A 23355-nucleotide genomic window follows, 5' to 3' on the forward strand; every position below is an offset into this window, starting at 1 on the left:
AGGTTCCAGTCAACCGGATCATAGACCCAAAAGCTAGGCAGCTTCTATAAACGTGGGGAAACTCCTCCCCCCCAAGCAGGGCCTACGTCTGCCAGCCAGCAAGACGTAGGCTACACACCAACTGCGTTTTGCTACTTAAAGTTTCCTGATGTGTATTAAGATCGTCCGTAGTGAGGGAAAACGATCAGGGTGATCGAGAGGAACAGCTGAACCATCTCCAGCAGACCTGTCACATCCTGAAGCAGTGGTAATAGACCCGGGTCGAAACCCACCCACCCAACCCACAGGTCGACGAGAGAAAACTTAAAAATGCCAGAGCGACTTTCGTCTTGTACTGCGAATGAGCTCTTTGTAAAATGATTTCTTTCTATCCTCTCTTATTTCAATATGGTTTCTCAGTATATTCTGACGAATTACGTGATTTGGAAGGTCGTGTATATATAGTGAGGAGTTGGTGGTGGTTTGCATGGCCGACGCATGGTTTTTTTTTTTGGGTGGGGAAGGACTTTTGGTCGTACGCCTGGACGCGAGGCACGAGCATCATTATTGCGACTTCGATGTTGCTAGGCGAGCGGGCGTAATGCCGCCCTGTCATGCAATCAAAATTAATCCGGTTGTAGGCTCGCGTGAAGGCACCATGTTTATGTAATCAAGTTCTTCTGTTACTTCGTCTTCCAAACTGTGTTTCATAACCCGATTTTAATTCTATTTTTTGCCCAAACGAAAAATGTTTTGCATTTTTGTTTATTTACCCATGCAACAAGGGGTCTAGATGTCTTTTACTTATTAAAAACAATAAAATCCAATGGCATATAACTTTAGCTCGCTAGAATACCTAAAGTTAAAGCGAGAATTAAATAGTGGGAGCCAGTTTGGTAAACAAGGTGTGTTTGTGTTTATGTCAGCTGAAATGGCCTCAGGTGAACCACATAAACAGGGTTTTAAAGTATGGAAAAAAAACACACAATCGGAATTTCTCTAATAAACTAATACTACTACATGTAAATACACACTACAATATATAAATTTGAGTGCTATAGACTAGTATTTCGATGTATAATTTGAATACTCAAAACAGGTAAATCTGTAACACACGCACGTACATTTTTTTCTATATATAAAAAAATCACTTTAATTTCCTGGTCATTTATTCCCAGGCGTATGATGCGTTTTTCCTTCTCTGATCCGTAAAATCATACGTGTATGCTTTTGGAAAAGGATCTATCTATCTACCTATCGATATATCTATCTATCTATCTATCTATCTATCTATCTATATATATATATATATATATATATATATATATATATATATATATATAGACAGATAGATATCACCTCACACACGTGAAAGATAAAGATCAAAATAACGCAAGAAGGTAAGCGGAAGGTCTAAAGGGGTGGGTGGGTAGGCTTCCTGGTGGGCCTAGAACGCAAGAGGAAGGTCTAAAAGGAGGGTGGGTGGGTAGGGTTCCTGGTGGGCCTAGAACGCAAGAGGAAGATCTAAAAGGAGGGTGGGTGGGTAGGTAGGTTTCCTAGTGGGCCTAGAACGCAAGAGGAAGGTCTAAAAGGAGTGGTGGGTAGGTAGGAAGGTTTCCTGGTGGGCCTAGAACGCAAGAGGAAGGCCTAAAAGGGGTGGTGGGTAGGTTCGGAAGGTTTCCTGGTGGGCCTAGAACGCAAGAGGAAGGTCTAAAAGGGGGGTGGGTAGGTGGGTAGGTTTCCTAGTGGGCCTAGAACGTAAGAGGAAGGTCTAAAAGGAGGGTGGGTGGGTAGGTAGGTTTCCTAGTGGGCCTAGAACGCAAGAGGAAGGTCTAAAAGGAGGGTGGGTGGGTAGGTAGGTTTCCTAGTGGGCCTAGAACGCAAGAGGAAGGTCTAAAAGGGGTGGTGGGTAGGTAGGAAGGTTTCCTGATGGGCCTAGAACGCAAGAGGAAGGTCTAAAAGGAGGGTGGGTGGGAAGGGAGGTTTCCTAGTGGGCCTAGAACGCAAGAGGAAGGTCTAAAAGGGGTGGTGGGTAGGTAGGAAGGTTTCCTGATGGGCCTAGAACGCAAGAGGAAGGCCTAAAAGGAGGGTGGGTGGGTGGGTAGGTTTCCTGGTGGGCCTAGAACGCAAGAGGAAGGCCTAAAAGGAGGGTGGGTGGGTGGGTAGGTTTCCTGGTGGGCCTAGAACGCAAGAGGAAGGTCTAAAAAGGGATGGTGGGTAGGTAGGAAGGTTTCCTGGTGGGCCTAGAACGCAAGAGGAGGGTCTAAAAGGAGGGTGGGTGGGTGGGTAGGGTTCCTGGTGGACTTAGAACGCAAGAGGAAGGCCTAAAAGGAGGGTGGGTAGGTTTCCTGGTGGGCCTAGAACGCAAGAGGAAGGTCTAAAAGGAGGGTGGGTGGGTGGGTAGGTGGGTAGGTTTCCTGGTGGGCCTAGAACGCAAGAGGAAGGTCTAAAAAGGGATGGTGGGTAGGTAGGAAGGTTTCCTGGTGGGCCTAGAACGCAAGAGGAAGGCCTAAAAGGAGGGTGGGTGGGTGGGTAGGTTTCCTGGTGGGCCTAGAACGCAAGAGGAAGGCCTAAAAGGGGGGTGGGTTGGTGGGTAGGTTTCCCGGTGGGCCTCCGTGGAAGTGAGCGCTATCGATCTGTGGGGCAGTGTGGCGGCGTATTTACCAGACGCCCGTCCGTAGTAGACCTGCGAAAGTGTGTTACGTAAGTGGAAAGTGAACAGCATCGATTCCCTCCTCCTCTCTCTCCCACCCTTGGGAGGGTCGGTCCGGGGTCTTAGCGTACACACAGGCCATGGGCGCGTGTGGATAGACGTACTGTGTGTGTGTGTGTGTGTGTGTGTGTGTGTGTGTGTGTGTGTGTGTGTGTGTGTGTGTGTCTGTGTCCTAGCCGTAGCTTTTTGGCCGTCGCAGGTTAATAAAAGAGGACTTGCACCGCTCTTGTCCTCCTTAGGGAGCTGGCAGGCTGGACTCAACTCACTCAGACTCACTTCCAAGTCTTTGCTCTCTCTCTCTCTCTCTCTCTCTCTCTCTCTCTCTCTCTCTCTCTCTCTCTCTCTCTCTCTCTCTCTCTCTCTCTCACACCAATGCAGCAGCCCCATGGCTTTGGCTTTTACCGCAACGCTCCGCGCTGCTGCTATCAACACTGTACTCTTGGCATAACCACTGTTAGATCATCATTACCACGAAGGCAGAACATACGAACGACGAAGCAAGCACGCTTGACTGTGTGTGTGTGTGTGTGTGTGTGTGTGTGTGTGTGTGTGTGTGTGTGTGTGTGTGTGTGTGTGTTTATTTGCGTCGACCGTCCACCGTACCCTTGTCCCACTCAGGCCAAGTCCCTCATGGTGTGGTGTTCGTGCAGCGAATGGCAGTGTACAGTAGCATTTGATCCGGGAACATGGGCACAATCCTTCTATAGATGCTAAAATGAACATGTACTCCAACACTGGTTTTGTAAATACTGTCTCGACTGTGGTGTGTGTGTGTGTGTGTGTGTGTGTGTGTGTGTGTGTGTGTGTGCAGGCATGTAGGTATAATAGGTGGACATGTGTACGTCTGTCTGCCTGTCTGTATGTATGTCCCTGTGTGTGTGTGTGTGTGTGTGTGTGTGTGTTCGTATGGTGGTGTCTATGAGAAGGAGTTCAGTTGAAAAGTACAAATGGTACATGCAAGTTCAGTTACGTAAATCGACGTCTCACCCCCCAAAAAACACGCACATTTCATTCCCAGTGGTATATAAACCTCTATCTCTATTCCCAGCACACAGGACCCGATTTCGATCGTGCAATGAAGCAAATCCAATCCACTTTCCACGTCTTTCACATACGTTCTGAAGCGGTGTAAGCAAAGTACGATGAAGTGGGTGAGGAAGGGTGTGGGGTGGTTGTGGGTCGACGGCGAGAGAATGTGTGAGGTTAAATTGTGAATGACCTTGGGTATATGGAGACTGAAGGGCCTTGTATACACATTGTAGGATGAATGCAGTAACACAGAGAGAAAGAAAGAGAAAGAGGATAAGGGGACACACTAAGAAGGAAGAGAATGATGTAAAATATATATAATAAACTAATGAGACGTGGAGGACTAATGGCAGACTGGATATGATGGAGATGACGTGGAAGCATATGGTATTTGATGAGGATGAATACGAGAGAAAGGAGGACAATGATAACAAAACAACGTAAACTTAATTGAGATGACACAAAGAGATGGTGGAGAAAATGGTTGTACACCGCTGAGAGTGACTAGATCACTATAACGCCTATGGTTTGCTGTGACCTAGAGATTCATCAAGCCACTACCGAAAGAAACATATGGGAAGTAAGGAATGAAACAGGCAGGCATTACGAAGGTCGTACTATTACGTAAAATGATTTCGCATCTTGTTTCGACAACTGTTGAAATGCTTGGACCCAAGAGGCACAGGTGGATATCTAGAGCAGATTTTGCTGAAGCTATGGAAGGGAATCGATTTAATCTCTCAACTGGCTATAGTCATAGAGGAAATGTTATATAAGGTTGACATGCCCTGGTTCTTCGTTACGTAACACTCGTGTTTGCCAGGCGTTCTCGGCTTATGACACTCCCTCTCTCTTGTAAACATTAGGAACACTTCATTTTGCTTATATCCTTAGCGTACATATATACCATCATGGTATAAGAATATATTTTACTACGTACGTAGGTGTAAAAACATATGCAAAAATCGTATTGCCTTCCGTATGGCATCGTACGGCAGCCAACGGGAAGGACGGACAAGCCCTAAAATACGGAAATGTTTGTGTTTAAATTGTAAAATTATGATCGACTTCAGAGGAAAATGTTACTATTCATAAATTCCTGGTTGAATCAAAAAATAAACAAAATCACTAAGTAAAAAAAAATACACTCAAAGAATCAAGACGCCAAGTTTTGTCAAAAGTAATAACACAAAAATAACCAACGATAGAATCCAAATATATCAAACACACAATTTATCACCTCTCATACGAAGATATCAAATACCTAAAATACTCATCTTTCATATCGAAAAGGAGACGAAATTTCGTGGTTTTCAGGGGAGAGGAGGAGGAGGAGGAGGTTGGTTGTAGAGAGTGTCGTACCTCGGGCCAGCTGATACGTCCTAGCAACAGTACTTGTAGACCAGACCCGCCTTGCTCAACACTCACCATGCACCGAGCTGGCATCACTGTATCGGTAAGTTTTTCCCACCCTCCTCCCATCCTACGCCATTATCCTTGCACTGTGCATGCTCTGTTCATGGACTCTGTGTGGGTTTAAATGTAGTTTAGAGACTACTTTTCTTAAGAGTTTAATTGTGCCGTTTAAAAGAAAGCTTGAGGTGATGGTTTGTATGGCGGTATGGAAACTAAGCGACTGGCTACTATTGGCTCCCGTTTTTGGATTTTATTAATGTTTCTTTTTATACATTATGGACATCACCCAACTTAAATCAGCTTGTAATAACCCTAAACGTATGGTGATAAGTGATAATGCATCTTTTGAGTTACCACGTGTGTGTGTGTGACGCACGTTTTAAGCTGGTGCTAGGAACTAGAGAAAAAAAAAAAATATATATATCTTATATAAGCTGTGTGTGTGTCTGTGTGTGTGTGTGTGTGTTGGCTTCAGAGAATGGAGGATTTTCAAATTAATTTTGGCTTCATGCTTAGTGTTATTATTATTTTTTTTTAAGACTTTCATTTCATATACTTCGATGGCTTCTATTCTTGTAAGATGGACTGTTGTAGTGTAGACGGTTGTGGGTGGTGAAATGTTTTGGAAAAAAGAAAAAGAAAATAAAATGCCAAATGGTAAGAGTGAAAATGTTGCCCTCTGTGTGGGCCCTTATTGCCCTATACCTACGCTTTGGGTTCATGGTCGAGTTTTAATATATATTCTCTCCTTCTTTAATGGTGGGTAACATGTAGTGAATAGGTTCTGGCTCTAAGTGTGTTTTAAGGACAAATTATTCTAGTTGGAAGAGAGGAGTATGCCGGCTGGAGAAATATGTGTTAAGGCGTGGGTAAGGTACTCTCCGTGGGGGAGTATTAGGTAACGCCATTTCGAGGCTGAATTGATTGGGTGTCTGAAATTCTGGTGGGAACTGGGTCTCCTGGGATCAACAATGGAAGGTTAGCTCTTGTGGTTGGTGAGGTGGTAGGAGGAGGAGGAGGAGGGTGAGGGGGGGAGAGTAGTTTAGATGTCCCGTGTAAGTCAAGGAATGGCATGGTTGCGGCATCTGCTAAATTTAGTTTGTGTATATAAATATTTTTTGAGGCAAGTTAATGGTGCCAGGGATACTCCTTTTTCTGAAACAAGTGTTATTGGGAGTCATTCATAATTTTTTTTCTCTGAAAAGCCCTCCATTGCGGCCGATATTTTAGAAGTGTTCTTAAAGAGAAGTACAGACAAGTGTCATTGAAGTTTCTAGCAACTGCGACTATGACGTCACTCAGATGGTCCTGCTCAGGAGGTTCGACGATGGCGAGAAAATGGTGGCTTTTAACCCTTGTATTATTAGATTACTTAGGCAATTCAGCCATAGACCCCCAACACACATCCACGGTTTCACTAATATACCGTGAGTGATATAACGATACCCGGTCTCATAGGGGAGTAAAATGAAACTATGCTTTTAGTATCGTACTACTCCCCCCTTCCCTCTTATTTTATTTTGAGAATTTCAACTTGTAGCACAAACATGAGTCATAGGTCGAGACGCCTTACCATAAGGTACTTTATATATTGTCGTAAGCTTGCGTGTCGTCGTAAGGAAACCGAAATATATACGTACCTATATGGCTGGAATCGGTGTAGATATAGATGAAAATTGCGGGCCGTTTAAGAGAAAAGTTTTTAATATGGCTTTGCTTTCCCCTACCCTTTACAATTCGCTTTATAGTGGCTTACGTTAAAGCATTTACTGTAGAACAGGTGGTGAGGAGGTAACGGGAAACAGGAATTAGTTACATGTAATCACAGTTAATTATGATCTCACAACATGGTTGTTCTACAGCTCAAGGTGTACAGAACAAAGGTGGACGAGATTTTTAATTACTTTAAAAATGCAGTGAAGAGAAAATTGCAAACCCACGATTCTAATATAGGATGAAGAACATTACGAAAAGAAAAAGCAGGGGGAAAAAAAAGACCCAGCTCAGAATTTTGAAAGATGAGGAATTCAATGGTACACTTTAAGAGAATTTAAACCCAGACATTTAATTTAATAGAAAGGTTAATATTACTTCATTAGGTAACCAGCTGTAAACTCCTTATCCTGATTATCTTAGTAGACATTAACGGGGCACCAGCTGTCTATAGTGTTGTGGTAGATTTTAACATGGCGGGTTTGCCTTCAATGTCAATTAGTTATTCAAACTTTATATATATATACATTTCCTAGTGTGTATATACTTTAGGATACACAAAGAGAAAAAGCAAGTCATATCGAGTTCTGAATCTAATTTCGGAGCTTAAAGCTTTAGACTCTTAAAGTGATGGCTTAGGTTTACATGTAGTTTACATGTAAATGAGCAAAGGGGGTGGGGGGGGGGGGGACCTAGAAATTAATTGAGAAGAAACTTGGGTTATTTTTTTTTTTTCTTCCCCAGTAGGACCAAAGTATTAGCTGTGTACAGTGTACATGCATTGCTTAGCGCTAGGATGAACTCCAACTGGTCAATTTCAGTGATATTCTCAAATCAAATTCTCAAATCACAGTTCTAAATTACAAGAATAGAATAAGCTTTCAAAATTTTTTTTCCTATTTTTTTTTTCTTTCTAGAGAAAGTTAAGACTTCATCGGCGCAATTTCTGCTTTTCAAGCTTGATGTAATTTTGATTCGTATCATTTTTTTATTTAAAAAAAAAAGCTATATGTACTGTAGAATATTATCGTAGGATATATTGACAGCTATGTATAGAGTATTGTATTCCACAGTTCGGCTTTTGAACAGCTCACATTCTATAGAATTATGCAGTTTTCCAGTGTGGGTGTAGGATGAGTAGTATGTGTGCCATTACCTGTGTTGTACGTGTGATCAGAAACTAGGAGAAACGCGACGGTGGCTGGGAGTGAATCTATTATATATATATATATATACACACATACACACACACATTTCTCCTTCCTTACTCTTCCACACTTCACCATTCCTTGTAACCCTTTCCTTTTCCCCCCACACACCTGGTCCACTTACTTGCCTACTTTTACTCCTTTTCCCACGTTCTCCCGTGCGCTAATTAAGGTAGAGGGCGTCCCATATATCCCATCGTAATTCGAGGCGCTTTTTAGTTAACTACCCTTTAACTACCCTGCCATGGATCACCAACGCGTCTTTATCCCTCCCTCCCTCCACCCAAACCTCCACAATACATCTTGCTGCCCCACCATAGTTGAAAGTGAAACTTTGTTGCCACACAAGAATTGATGCTTAATATTATTATTATTATAATAATGATAATAATAACAAACCAACGGGCTTGTGTGACACTCCAAAGATGGTGCTGTGATGTTTTGGTGTTGGGGGGGGTCGTGGGTTTTCATGTGCTTCTGTAAAAGTAGATAAGCCATTTAGCGTAAAAAAAAAACCAACCAAATCCTCTTGTTTTTTCTCTCATAGTTTTGAGTAATGTTAGTGTACCGCTTTTGAACGTATGACGTTATTGATACTGTCTTATATATAGAGTTGGATAAAAGCTGCCTTTTGGGTTTTTTTTTTTAATAGGTTTTCTCTTCCGCTTGTTGAGTAGTTTTCTAGTATGTGGGATATTATTGTTATCAACGAACCAGTCTGAATATGGCTATTGAAATTTTCCAGTTGGAGTTTCTTGTGGATGTCCTAGGATAGGTTGCGCGCGCGCATATATATATATATATATATATATATATATATATATATATATATATATATATATATATATATATATATATAATTTTATCTAATAATAGACTTGCAGCGTTCGCCAAAAGACCAAAAAATTTACGTCTGTGAGTCTTAATGTCTGGATTTTGATAGCATCTATGCTAGAAGTGTCCCTACCACTCGTATAATATATGGGACAGGCCTTACTTATAGTTTACAACAGTGACATATATGATTTTTATCGTCTGTGACGAGTGTTTTTTTTGGAGGGGGGGGTAACTGGCTGGGTGAGTTTGGTTACCTGATACATCAGCTTCGTGTATAACAGCGTTGGCGTTGCTCGAGGCACGCTGTGTGACGATACAAACTCGTTTCTGCCTTTCGAGGCGAAGTGCCCAGAGCAGCGTTTTGTGTTACACGTTCCACCTAAAGGACAAAACGAAAACCCTCCCGTTGTTAGTGGTAGACGGGGGGGGGGGCGAAGGGCGACGGGACAATTAGCCCACGTCTATACACACCTGCGTAATGCATACGTATGAAGTGTATATACGTGTGATTATATTTACGTCACGCGCACACATATATGATTATATATACGACACACACACACATATATATGTCACACATACACACAGCGTAGTTTAGACCTCCTAAGCTTTGACGAAGAACATATGTTACCTCTGTGAATTGGGTCTCGCCAGCAGGCTCCCTGTCAGGGCCCAGCTGTGTTACCCTCCCGTTTGGGGTTGGGTCTTAAAACCGAGTACCGGGCGTAAGCTGTTTATATATATATATATATATATATATATATATATATATATACACAGGTTGAGACCTGGGGCCTACGTGTGAAGAACGAACCACAATATGGATATACTAATTAAGCTTACACACACGTACATGCCACTCTACCCCCTTTTTTTTTGTTTGGAAAGAAATGAAAGCTTCAGAGTAGACGAGTTTCTCTCGTCCATGAAGCTATTGGGTTCACCCCAAATGAGCCACGTCAATATAGGAACATCTCCCCCAAGAGTGTGTGGGATAGGCTTTGTTTATCGTCCACTGGCCGTTGGCCGGGGTCACACCTTGGGGTGGGTGTGGGGTGTTTGGGGGGGAGGAGACACTCGTCCATAGTCTTTTACGTCATACATTACGTGAACTTTGCCCCAGCGGCGAGGAAGGAAGGAGGGAGTGAGTTAGTGAGTTAGTTAGCTAAGCCTTATCACAGTCGGTATTTATTCTTTTTCTCTCAAAGATTTGCTTAGGTTTGGATCGATAGATTAGAGAGAGAGAGAGGGGGAGGAGAAGAGGAGAGTTGCTGCTGCTATCATAGTTTTCCTTTTTTTTAAACGCGCATATAAATATGGCCCTGGTTCAATATGCAGCCACCTTTTTTTCCTTTTTTTTAAACGTCGTCTGGCCATGGGTAGCCTAGGTTATTTTCTCCCAGTGCTGTAAGGGGGGGATATAGGGAGGCGAAGGTGTTCTTGTTGCTATGGCGGTGTGTTTATCACCATGAGTCGGTTAGGCCAAGGGAGAGGTGTATGGGGGGGCCAGGTAGGTCGACCACTCCGCCGGCTTTAGTATGTAGTATATATATATATATATATATATATATATATATATATATATATATATATATATATATATATATATATACTGGAAAGGATCACAATTTTGCGCGTGATCAAGATATTCCTATGAGTCCACGGGGAAAATGAAACACGAAAAGTTCCCAAGTGCACTTTCGTGTAATAATCACATCATCAGGGGAGACACAAGAGAGAAATATAACAGTCAGTTGATATACATCGAAGAGACGTAACTAGGACGCCATTTGGTAAACATATGATTGTCCCGTGGACTCATAGGAATATATATATATATATATATATATATATATATATATATATATATATATATATATATATATATATATATAACGATATATATATATATATATATATATATATATCGTTATATATATATATATATATATATATATATATATATGTATCGTTATCGGCCCTATGATGATTTATATGGTTCATCCATAAGGATTAGGTTCCAAATGCACGGTGTGATGATATTAGTTTGATGTTCATTTGAAATTTACAGAATTCTTGAGTTGTTTGGTTTTTAAAACTAATTTCTTCATTACTAATACCTTTGCTGTTTGGAGTTAAAACGGATGTGATTGTTTTTTTTTATTACTAAAAATAGATTTGATAAAATACTTTATTTTCGATTTTTTTTTGTCAGTATTTAAAAGTTTCTTGTGCCAGCGATGGACATTATATATATATATATATATATATATATATATATATATATATATATATATATATATATATATATATATTCCTATGAGTCCACGGGGAAAATGAAACACGATAAGTTCCCAAGTGCACTTTCGTTTAATAATCACATCATCAGGGGAGACACAAGAGAGAAATATAAGTCAGTTGATATACATGGCGTCCTAGCTTCGTCTCCTCGATGTATATCAACTGACTGTTATACTTCTCTCTTGTGTCTCCCCTGATGATGTGATTATTACACGAAAGTGCACTTGGGAACTTATCGCGTTTCATTTTCCCCGTGGACTCATAGGAATATCTTGATCACGCGCAAATTTGTGATCTTTTCCTATATATATATATATATATATATATATATATATATATATATATATATATCATAAAGTAAACCCGATAAAAGATTAAACTTTTTAGTCGTTACATGATCTAGATTCGAGTAACTTGGCTATAATACTTTTGTCATAGTTTTTTTTTGCTATAACGTAACTCATAAATGCGAGATAAGCTGATGTTTGAAGTGAACAACAAATACAAACAAACAAAAAAACCTGTCACGCTAGAGAACGTGACGGAGGGAGACACAAGTGACCAGTTCTGACGTGTGTTTTCCCCCCTTCTTCCTCTCGGTGCAGCAAGGGCGTGTAGCCGCAGTGTTTGGTCGTGCCTCCCGCACTTATGGCACACTCACGACCACCGCCCTACCCAGGCCGCCCACCACCGCCCACACTGTCAACACTTCCAACTCCTTACCCACCCCAGCCACCTACTTTGCTTCATCTCAGGTATTGTCTCTTTAAAAAAAAAAAAGAATAAATAAAAGCAGCTGAATATTATGGAACAAAAAAAAATAGTAGCTTGTGTGGTTAATAAATTGGTTTGTGCTTGGTTCTGAGAATGTGTAGATATCTGAATGAAATTTATGACGCCCAGCATGCGTGCCCCACACGTGAACACAGAACTGACATGCACGTACGCACGTACACTAACAGACAGACAGACAGACACGCAGCACGCACGCACGCACACTAACACACACAGACAGACTTGCGCAGCACGCACGCACGCGCACTAACACACACACACACACACACAGACACTCAGCACGCACGCACGCATACTAACACACCCACACACAGACACACGCAGCACGTACACTAACACACACACACACACAGCCACTCAGCACGCACGCACGCATACTAACACACACACAGACACGCAGCACGCACGCACACTAACACACACACACACACACACAGAAACACAGCACTCACGCACACTAACACACACACACACACACACAGAAACACAGCACGCACGCACACTAACACACACTCACACACACGCAGCACGCACTCTAACACACACAGACAGACACGCAGCACGCACGCGCACACCGTGTTCAGAAAGGTAAAGCCTCTCTTGCCCCACAGCACACACGGACTATCCACGGCAGCCCAGCTCTGTTCGAACACCTGCCTCCAGAGATCACGGCGAGTGCGACGCCTGCCGAAGCTGTTCCCCCACCAGGTAAGACCCCGACTCCATATATATATATATATATATATATATATATATATATATATATATATATATATATATATATATATATTTATTAATTTTGTTTTGTCGCTGTCTCCCGCGTTAGCGAGTTAGCGCAACGAAAACAGACGAAAGAATGGCCCAACCCACCCACATACACATGTATATACATACACGTCCACACACGCAAATATACATACATATACATCTCAACATATACATATACACACACAGACATATACATATATACACGTACATAATTCATAGCGCAAGGAAAACAGACGAAAGAATGGCCCAACCCACCCACATACACATGTATATACATACATATATACACACACAGACATATACATATATACACGTACATAATTCATACTGTCTGCCTTTATTCATTCCCATCGCCACCTCGCCACACATAAAATAACAATATATATATATATATATATATATATATATATATATATATATATATATATATATATACAAATCCCAAGGGTTACGTCAGCGGATGCGACCGCATCGTGTGGCGCCCTGGTATAGCACTGGTCGTGTTATAGTTTGTATTATTATTATTATTATTATTTTTTTTAAAGAATTGTACATTAAGTTGTATGTTTTCGGAGGTGTCAATTGGCTCCCCTGGACTATTATTCCTTTGTTGGCGTGCTAGCGCGCCAACCCTTCTGTTCTTCGTCGTAAGCCATGCTAATCTATAAGGTCTTCGTGAATAAGAGATTCGACGGGGAATCTGGAATCGATTTTATTTTCTTTCTTTTGTAATCTCTCTCTCTCTCTCTCTCTCTCTCTCTCTCTCTCTCTCTCTCTCTCTCTCTCTCTCTCTCATTCGGAGCGTACATAATTATCTGTGGCATTCACAGCGAACTGCGTTTCGGAAGTACGACTTGGACTAGGTTGGAGTTCACAAGAGACACCAGCATCGAACTTAATATGCTATGATACTTGACCTCTTTTTATCTTCCCATGTCAATACTGATGGTCTTTTTTTTGGGCTTCCCCCTTTTGCCATATTGTGGTACACCCTCTTGCCCTCACTTTCAATGGCCTTCATGTTCTTTTTAAGTGTTGTTGGTCCTCATATTCTTGTTCCTGGTTTAAATTTCCCTCTGAATTTGTTTCATGGTGTGTATGTTAGTCTATTATTCCTATGTTGTTGATGTTGTTATTCTATTATTCCTATGTTGTTGATGTTGTATATGTTGTTTTAGTCTATTATTCCTATGTTGTTGATGTTGTATATGTTGTTAGTCTATTATTCCTATGTTGTTGATGTTGTATATGTTGTTAGTCTATTATTCCTGTTGTTGATGTTGTATATGTTGTTAGTCTATTATTCCTATGTTGTTGATGTATATGTTGTTAGTCTATTATTCCTATGTTGTTGATGTTCTATATGTTGTTAGTCTATTATTCCTATGTTGTTTCATGGTGTATATGTTGTTAGTCTATTATTCCTATGTTGTTGATGTATATGTTGTTAGTCTATTATTCCTATGTTGCTGATGTTGTATATATTGTTAGTCTATTATTCCTATGTTGTTGATGTTGTATATGTTGTTAGTCTATTATTCCTATGTTGTTGATGTGTATATATTGTTAGTCTATTATTCCTATGTTGTTGATGTATATGTTGTTAGTCTATTATTCCTCTGTTGTTCATGTTGTATATGTTGTTAGTCTATTATTCCTATGTTGTTGATGTATATATTGTTAGTCTATTATTCCTATGTTGTTGATGTTGTATATGTTCTTGGTCTATTATTCTTATGTTGTTGGTCCTCATGTCTCCATTGTTACAAGTTTTTATACCATGCTTTGTCGTCCGTCCACACGTATGTATTAGTTCTTGTGGTCACAGGTAATGGTGCTATGTTGTATGCTCTCATGGTGCTGGTCTTTTGCTCTCGTATAATGCTGGTAATTTTTTTTTGTAGTCTGTTGTGGTTTATGCGACTGACCCTTTTTCTGGCGTGATGGTTTCATGTTGATCGTTGTACTGAGTTTGGTCGGTCCAAGTGTTATTGTTGTTGTTGTCCTTATCAAGTTGTTTTGTTGTTGTCTATACTGTGTGTCTGTCTGCTATCTTGTGTTGTTGGTCTTTTGTTGTTGGTTTACAGGTCCCTCTTGTCAATGGTCCTCATGCTCTCTGGTGTAATGGGTCCACATCCAGATGCCACTGGTCCTCATTTCATACCAAGGATCAACATGGTCTTATGTCGTAGGAACCCACACTGCCTTTTGTCATGGGTCTTCATGCTCTCTTGTGTCATGAGGCCTCATTGTTTTTTTTGTCAATGCCCCTCATGCTGTCTTGTGTGTCATGGGTCTACATGTTCTTTAAATGTCCTTAGCCCTCAATTTGTCTCATGTCTTTATGCTCTTGGCAGTGGTCTTCATGCTCTGGCATGTCATTAGTCCTCATGCTGTCTTATGGTGGTCTTCATGATGTATGTTGTTAATCCTCATGGTCCTTTGTTATGTGTATGGGTGTATGTGATTATGGGTTGTGAGTTACAGGGACAGAGTTTCACACTCATGTCGCCCTGTTTTGTGAACCTTGTAACACGTTAAGTTCATGGACTCATTTGTGTTCATTGTAATTTACTTTGTTGTTTGTTAAGCCCTCTCTTTACTTAGGTATTATCCTCTTCATACTTTGTTGTCTTGGTCTCAAAGTCATTGGTCATGCTATATATGTTGTAAGTCCCTATGCCTAGTCTACCTTGTTAATCCCTGTTCCCACTAAATTTTTTTCTTATACCTGTGTTAAATTTTCCATGTTGGTCCCCCTGCCTAATGCTGGTATTTTTTTTAATCGTCCCCATGCCATATATTTCTTGTTGGTTCTTATGTGTGATTCCTCTTTTGGTCCCTGTGCATGTGTCATTCCTCTTGGCCCCTGTGCATAAGATGTGTCATTCTTCTTTTGGTCCCTGTGCATAAGATGGGCCATTCCTCCTTTGGTCCCTTTGCATAAGATTCCTTGTTGGTACCCATGCCTAGTATTCTCTATTGGTTCCCATGACTAGTATTCCCTATTGGTTCCCAAGTCTAATATTTCTTATTAATCTCCATACTTATATTCCATGTTGTTTATCATGCCTATATTCCTTTTTGGCCCTAGTGCCTAATAAACCTTGTTAGCTCTTATACGTGATATCTTTATCCTGGTACTCAGAACATCCAGGTATGGATACGTTTGGTAAGGAATACCAAATACCATGATTACAATGATGATGCACATGGTTGTATTTATGCCCATTTATATTAGTGTTAATATTTATATTTGCTAATCACTTCCTGTAGTAGTGAAGTAGTGCCAGGAACAGACTCAGAATTTCCTCATTCAAGCCCATCCACACAACAGCTGTCACGTATCGTGCATTGAGACCAGAGCTCGTTTTCCACAACTGGGCCTCACAGACCTTTCAATGGTTCCTTCAACTCCTTTGTGTACTTTGGTTCAGTCTCTTATTATTTTATAATCCCAGGACCCCCCTTTATGGGACTGCACTCCTTGCAGGAGCAGGGGAAAAAATGTACTCCTTTGGAGACAGATTTCTTGACAAGAGTGTTCTCCTTTCCATTCACTGATGATACAGCTTTGCCAGAGGTGGCTATTTGCTCTTGTGCTCACCTATCAAAGACATACTCTACACAGATCGCCACACTCCATGGCCTGTGGTTCCATCCATTGGGTTGGCTGGTTTTCTGAGGTTCTGCTGGAATCTCTCAGAAGGGGATCCTGGTAAAGGAAGGTAGATATATACTTGCCTGCTGCCCCAGGAATACCTTTTATCTTATATAGGGTTTCTGCAGTGCTCAGGAGACCTACCACATCCACTGGCTGGGACCAAAGGTCATAAACTGTTGCGATACTGTGTACAAGGGGAAAGCGCATGACAATTGAGCAGTAGTAGCTTAGTGTATTCATTGTGGACATGAAGGAAGGGCCTCAAGATATTCTGAATTAGTGATTATAATGTTTTAGGGATGGATGATGTCCAGAACATAGACGAGAAGTATAATTTGTGTATTTCTGTGAATTTGGTGTCAGATGGATGTTATAGGGATAGTTGATGTTCCGAACATAGATGAGAAGTATAATTAATGTATTTTTTGGAATTTTGTTTCAGATGTGTGTATGTTTGGAGGAATGGCATTGAAGACTGAGTTAGGAGGGCAGTTGTTTAGCGCTTACTGTCATTTAGGTTTTATATATTGTTTGTAAATTTTATAAGCTGGATGGGTAGGATCTGTCTGTATAAATTATTGAAGTGTGAGATGGGAAAGCATTTTATTTCCATTTAGGGGTTTGTGGTGAGTTATGGACTGATTTGAAAGTGAGTGTTCTTGTGTTGTTTCAAAGAATGGAGTGCCAAGTATGTTGAGGTAGGATTGTACCAGTAGGATCTTTGTTTCCTTGTGTAGGTGTTAAGTATTTAGTGTCACTATGCAGCAGTGACATAGTGCTCTATTTTGTGGGTTTGCACCTTTGTTGTATATGCTTTTGAGAGGGTGGGCAACAACACAGGAGAGGCATAGTTTAGGGTGGATTGGATGAAGTGTTTGTTGAGGATGCTTTGGGATTCTTTTTTTGTTTAAATATGGCACCAATAAGAGTTTTGAGGGAGTGTATATATATATATATATATATATATATATATATATATATATATATATATATATAGAGAGAGAGAGAGAGAGAGAGAGAGAGAGAGAGAGAGAGAGAGATTGCTGCTTACTGCATCAGCAAGGTAGCTCCAGGAAACAGACATGGAAAGATCTATCCACTCATATACATGCATATGCACATATACATGTTAACACATACATACATATACATATATACACATGTACATATCCATACTTACTTGCCTTCGTCCATTCCCAGTGCCACTCCTTCCAGTAGGAAAGAGCATCGCCACCCCCTGCGTCAGTGAGGTCGTGCCAAGAATCAGACAAAAAGGCCACATCCACTCAGTCTCTAGCTGTCATGTGTAATGCACTGAAACCACAGCTCCCTATCTACATCCATGACCCACAGACCTTTACATGGTTTACCCCAAACATTTCACATTCCCTGGTTCAGTTCACTGAAAGCACATTGACTCCAGTACACCACATCATTCCAGTTCACTGTATTCCCAGCACACCTTTCACCTTCCTGCATGTTCAGGCCCTGATTGCTTAAAACCTTTTGACCTCATCTTCCCACCTCTTGTTGGGTCTCCTGCTTCTCCTTGTTCCCTCAACTTCTGACACATATATCCTCTCTGTCAACCTTTTTTCACTCATTCTCTCCATATGTCCAAACCATTTCAACACACCCTCTTCTGCTCTCTCAACCACACTTTTTATTTCCACACATCTTTCTTACCCTTTCATCATTTACTTGATCAAACCACCTCACACCAAATATTGTCCTCAAACATTTCATTTCCAACACATCCACCATCATCCGTATAACTCTATCTATAGCCCATGCTTTGGAACCATATAATATAGTTGGAACTACTATTCTTTCAAACATACCCATTTTTGCTGTCCGAGATGATGTTCTCTCTTTCTACACATTCTTCATCGCTCCCAGAACCTTCGCTCCCTCCCCCACCCTATGACTCATTTCTGCTTCCACGGTTCAATTTGCTGCCAAGTCCACTCCCAGATATCTAAAACACTTCACTTCCTCCAGTTTTTCTTCATTCAAACTCACATCCCAATCAACTTGCCCTTCAATCCATGCTCTTATTCTCATTTACTCTCAACTTTCTCGCTTCATACATATTTCCAGACTCAGTCACCAACTTTTGCAGTTTCTCACTTGAATTAGCCAGCAGTGCTGTATCATCAGTGAACCATAATTGACTCACTTCCCAGGCCCTCTCATCCCCAACAGACTGCATACTCACCTCTATCTCCAAAACTCTTGCATTTACCTCCCTAAGCACCCCATCCATAAACAAAGTAAACAACCATGGTGACATCACACACCCCTGCCACAGACTGACCTTCACTGGGAACCAATCACTCCCCTCTCATACACATGCCTTACACCCTTGATAGAAACTTATCACTGCTTCTAGCACCTTACCTCGCACAGAGCATCTCTATCAACCCTATTGTATGCCTTCTTCAAATCCATAAGTGCCACATACGCATCCATCCGTTTTTCCAAGTATTTCTCACATATATTCATCAAAGTAAACTCTTGATCCACACATCCTCTTACCACTTCTAAAACCACACAGCACTTCCCCAATCTGATGCTCTGTACATGGCTTCACCCTCTCAATCACTACCCTCTCATACAACTTACCAGGAAGCTGAAGAGGATATGCTGAAGTAATTTGGATATATGGAGAGAATGAGTGAGGAATGGTTGACAAATAGGATATATGTTTCAGAAGTGAAGGGGACAAGGAAAATTGGGAAACCAAGTTGGAGATGGAAGGATGGAGTGACAAAGATTTTGAGCAATCAGTGCCTAAACATGCAAAAGTGTGATAAGCATGCTCGGGATAGATTTGAATTGGAGCAATGTTTTATGCAGGGGTCAATGTGCTGTTAGTGGGCAGAACTATGGCAAAGGTCGGTGGGGCCTGGTTGTGGAAAGGGAACTGTGGTTTTGGTGCATGCACATGACAGCTAGAGAGAGAGAGAGAGAGAGAGAGAGAGAGAGAGAGAGAGAGAGAGAGAGAGAGAGAGAATTTTTTTTTACCTAACTTATATCTGGTGCCAATAAGTGTTTTGAGAGGATTTTTTTTTTTTTTTACCTAACTTAAATCTGGTGCCACTGTTTTGTGGGTAATTAATTTCTTTCCTTTTCTTCTTGATAGTTTACAAAGATGTCTTGTAGAATGTACTATGAAATAAATATAAGTTATGGGAAGAATATTACAAGTTGTTGTGAGAAGTCTTTATTAGGAGAGAAAGGTGGACGTGTGAGTTGGTAAGGAGAAGGGGAGTAGTTCCAGGTGAAGGTGGATCAGCATTAAGAGTGTGTGATGTCACATTGGCTGTTTAGTCTTTATATGGTTGGAGTGGTCAGGGAGGCAGATACTACAGTCCTGGAGAGAGGATCAGTTTTACAGAATGCTTTGAGGTGACAGTTGCTGTCTGCAGATGACATGGCTCTGGGTTCAGACTTGAATTAGGAATTAGAAACTACAGAAGCTGGTGTTTGAAACAAGTTGAAAGTTAATGAAAAAAGTACATCTGAATGTGAAGAACATGGAAGAAATAGAGTGCTTTGGATACCGAGAAATGGGCATGGCAGAGAGAGGTAGGGCAATATGTGTTCTGTGAAAGTGCGTACTTAGGAAACAGAGGAAGAATGGCCCAACCACTCATATATACATAAATGCCCATACACACACATACACATACATATACATATTAACATATACATACTCATAGAAAGACTATCATTGTTATTATACTTAATCAATTTCCTGTGCCAGTGAGGTAGTGCCAGGAAACAGATGAAGAATGGCCCATCCACTCATATACACACATATATACATAAACGCCCACATACATATCAACATATACATACATACACATACATATACATATATACACATGAACATATTTATACTTGCTTGCCTTCATCCATTCCTGGCACTACACTGCCCCACAGGAAACAGCATTGCTACCCCCTGCTTCCGTGAGGTAACGGCAAGAAAACAAACAAAAAAGGCCACATTCATTCACACTCAGTCCCTAGCTTTCATGTGAAATGCACGAAAAACCACAGCTCCCAATCCACATCTAGGCCCCACAGACCTTTCCATGGTTTACCCCAGACATTTCACATGCTTTTTTTCCCCATTCTCATTTGCAGTTTCCCACAGCAGGATGTACCTTGACCAAATGAAGAAATGGCCTCATGTGCTCACATCCATTCTTTAGCTATCTTGTGCAATGCAGTGAAACCATAGACCCCTATCCACAACTAGGCATCAGAGACCTCTCCATGGTTCCCCTGGCTGCTTCATATGCTCTGATTCAGTCCATTGCCCCTTGTATACCTCATTACCCCAGTTCACTCTTAAGTGTATCTCTTGCATATTTCTTATCTTACCAGGAATTCCTTCTTTGGAGGCCCTGCAGTGCACATGAACCTTAGCAACATCCACTGGTAAGGATCACAGGTCAAGAAGTGCGTTGGTGTTGTGTAAGGTGTGTGCAGATCAGTTAAGGAGTATCCAATGTCGTCAACATGGAAAATGCATCTTGGGCATGATGGGACTTACAATGAAATTTACATGTTTGGCATAACAGGTCCTGTTGTAGGTTGAAGCTTTTTTTGCAGAGATGGGTGGTGTGAACAATGAAGACAAGAAATGTTACTCATACATTCCTTGGGAGTATAATTTCGGTCTGGTGTATGATTGATGGGGTGGAATTTGAGAGGACATAGGGATGGTTTTGTTTGGTGCTAGTTGTATTATTACTATGTGTATGTTATTCATCATTTTCACATCTGTTTGAGGAGTTCAATTTGCTCAAGTGTGAAGGTTATATTCTTTTTATGGGCTGTTTAAGGCATGTTTGGGTGGGAGGGGTTTAGGGGTGTTGTGAAGAATAAGGTGCCGAGCATCTTGAAGTGAGATTTACAGGAAGTATTTTTGTTTCACTTCACAGGTGCTGAGTGTTGGTGGCTGTGAGGCAGCCATTTATAGTTCTGAGGGCCTTATTCTGTGTGGTTTACAATTGTTATGTTTGTTTTTGATAGAATGGATGATCAGGCAGGTGAGGCATAGTGTAGGGTGGAGTGGATGAACTGTTGTACATGCTAAGGAATTTGTTTCCTTGACTTTTTTGGAGCTCCTGCAGCTTCAAGGCTTTAAAGGTTCCTTGACAAGATCAGACTCCTAGATTTCACTTGCAGGTGATTTCACTGCAAGTGAAAAGGTTCTCTTGACGTGGTTATATCACTGTTAATGGAGGAAAAAGGTTACATTCCGGAATGCAGCCTTGAAGGCACAGAAGCCCCATTAAAGTGGTCTCAGGGTTACAAAACAAGAATGTGTATGTCTGGGTCTCTTGTTTGCCTGTCTACCTTATTTATATTACTCCAAATAAGTAATTAATTTAAAGGAATCAAAATATCCCACAAAATCAAATTAAATCATTAATATTAATTTTGTCTCTTACAGATCTTGCACCAGAAGTAGTTACAAACGAAATTATCAAAGAAGCTGCACCAGCTGTGGAAGCAGCTGTTTCAGCAGAAGCCATAGTAGAAGCAATGGCAACACCAGCAGCTGCAGAACCTGTAATTCAGGAGGCTGCAGGTGAAGCAGTAGCAGAATCTGCTGCTGCTGCTACGGCAGAACCAACACCAGCTGCAGAAGTGGAAGCTGCACCCACTGAAGCAGAAGCTGCACCAGCAGCTGAAGTAGAGGCAACTCCAGCAGAAGCAGCAGCTCCTGCAGCTGAAACAGAGGCAGCACCAGTAGCTGAAGCTGAAGCAGCACCAGCAGCTGAGACTGAGGCAGCACCAGCTGCTGAAGCTGAAGCAGCACCTGCAGCAGAAGTAGAAGCAGCACCAGCTGCAGAAACCGAAGCAGCCCCAGCTGCAGAAGCAGAAGCAGCACCTGCGGCAGAAGCCGAAGCAGCCCCAGTGGCAGAAACAGAAGCAGCCCCAGCAGCAGAAGCTGAAGCAGCCCCAGCAGCAGAAGCTGAAGCAGCCCCAGCAGCAGAAGCCGAAGCAGCCCCAGAAGCCGAAGCAGCCCCAGTGGCAGAAGCCGAAGCAGCCCCAGCAGCAGAAGCTGAAGCAGCCCCAGCGGCAGAAGCTGAAGCAGCCCCAGCGGCAGAAGCTGAAGCAGCCCCAGTGGCAGAGGCTGAAGCAGCCCCAGCAGCAGAAGCTGAAGCAGCCCCAGCGGCAGAAGCCGAAGCAGCCCCAGTGGCAGAAGCCGAAGCAGCCCCAGCAGCAGAAGCTGAAGCAGCACCTGCTGCAGAAGCTGAAGCAGCCCCAGTGGCTGAAGCTGAAGCGGCCCCAGCAGCTGAAGCTGAAGCAGCCCCAGCAGCTGAAGCCGAAGCAGCCCCAGCGGCTGAAGCTGAAGCAGCCCCAGCGGCTGAAGCTGAAGCAGCACCAGCGGCTGAAGCTGAAGCAGCACCTGCAGTTGAAGCTGAAGCAGCACCAGCAGCTGAAGCAGCAGCACCAGAAGCTGAGGCTGAAGCAGCAGTTGAAGCAGAGCCTACACCTGAGCCAAAACCCACTCTGCTCCAGAGATTCAAGAGGTTCTTCTTCCGCAATTAGCAGCCAGGGAGGTAGTGGGAGAGGAACACTTCGTGTGGCATGTACAGTCAGTAAATGGCATCTCTCAGTTAGCTGAAAGTGATGACCTAGCTTACTTTACTAATTTAAGAGCCTACCCACCCGATGCTTACGAGGAATGTCATACAGTTATCTAGAGTACTAGGACGTTAAGAGAGTGAAGATCAACACTAGTCCACTTCTACTATATGTTTATATATGGACATTGTAACTCGTGCTAACTAGAATTAGTTTTTTACTGTATAATATCACATATGTCAATTTGTAAGTATTTGTGTCCTATACTTCCCTTGAATGGTTGTTGGCAAGTTGTAAATAATAAAATGGTTGTATGTTGA

At 41.8% G+C, this 23355-nt stretch overlaps 1 protein-coding gene across 3 annotated transcripts; it reads left to right on the top strand.

Annotated features, from left to right (window-relative positions):
- The first annotated feature begins 5017 nt into the window (after positions 1-5017).
- Positions 5018-23355, top strand: LOC139751857 (uncharacterized). 3 transcript variants are annotated; one of them, XM_071667496.1, is made up of 4 exons: positions 5018-5177; positions 11802-11951; positions 12603-12699; positions 21894-23355. In XM_071667496.1, exons 1-4 carry the CDS (start codon positions 5151-5153, stop codon positions 22997-22999), a joined length of 1380 nt encoding a protein of 459 aa, XP_071523597.1. In that variant the 5' UTR covers positions 5018-5150; the 3' UTR covers positions 23000-23355. The 3 variants fall into 3 exon arrangements, with proteins under 3 accessions (XP_071523597.1, XP_071523595.1, XP_071523596.1); XM_071667494.1 differs by lacking the exon at positions 11802-11951 and having other exon boundaries at positions 5036-5177; XM_071667495.1 differs by lacking the exons at positions 5018-5177; positions 11802-11951; positions 12603-12699 and adding an exon at positions 19852-20014 and having other exon boundaries at positions 21894-23134.

The sequence above is a fragment of the Panulirus ornatus genome, chromosome 12 (assembly GCF_036320965.1).
Source record: "Panulirus ornatus isolate Po-2019 chromosome 12, ASM3632096v1, whole genome shotgun sequence".
NCBI classification, from domain to species: Eukaryota; Metazoa; Arthropoda; class Malacostraca; order Decapoda; family Palinuridae; genus Panulirus; species Panulirus ornatus.

Coding starts and splice junctions, on each gene's coding strand:
- LOC139751857 (XM_071667496.1), top strand. CDS start 5,151: ATGCACCGAGCTGGCATCACTGTATCG. Junction 5,178..11,801: donor GAGCTGGCATCACTGTATCG/GTAAGTTTTTCC, acceptor CTCTCGGTGCAG/CAAGGGCGTGTAGCCGCAGT. Junction 12,700..21,893: donor CGAAGCTGTTCCCCCACCAG/GTAAGACCCCGA, acceptor TGTCTCTTACAG/ATCTTGCACCAGAAGTAGTT.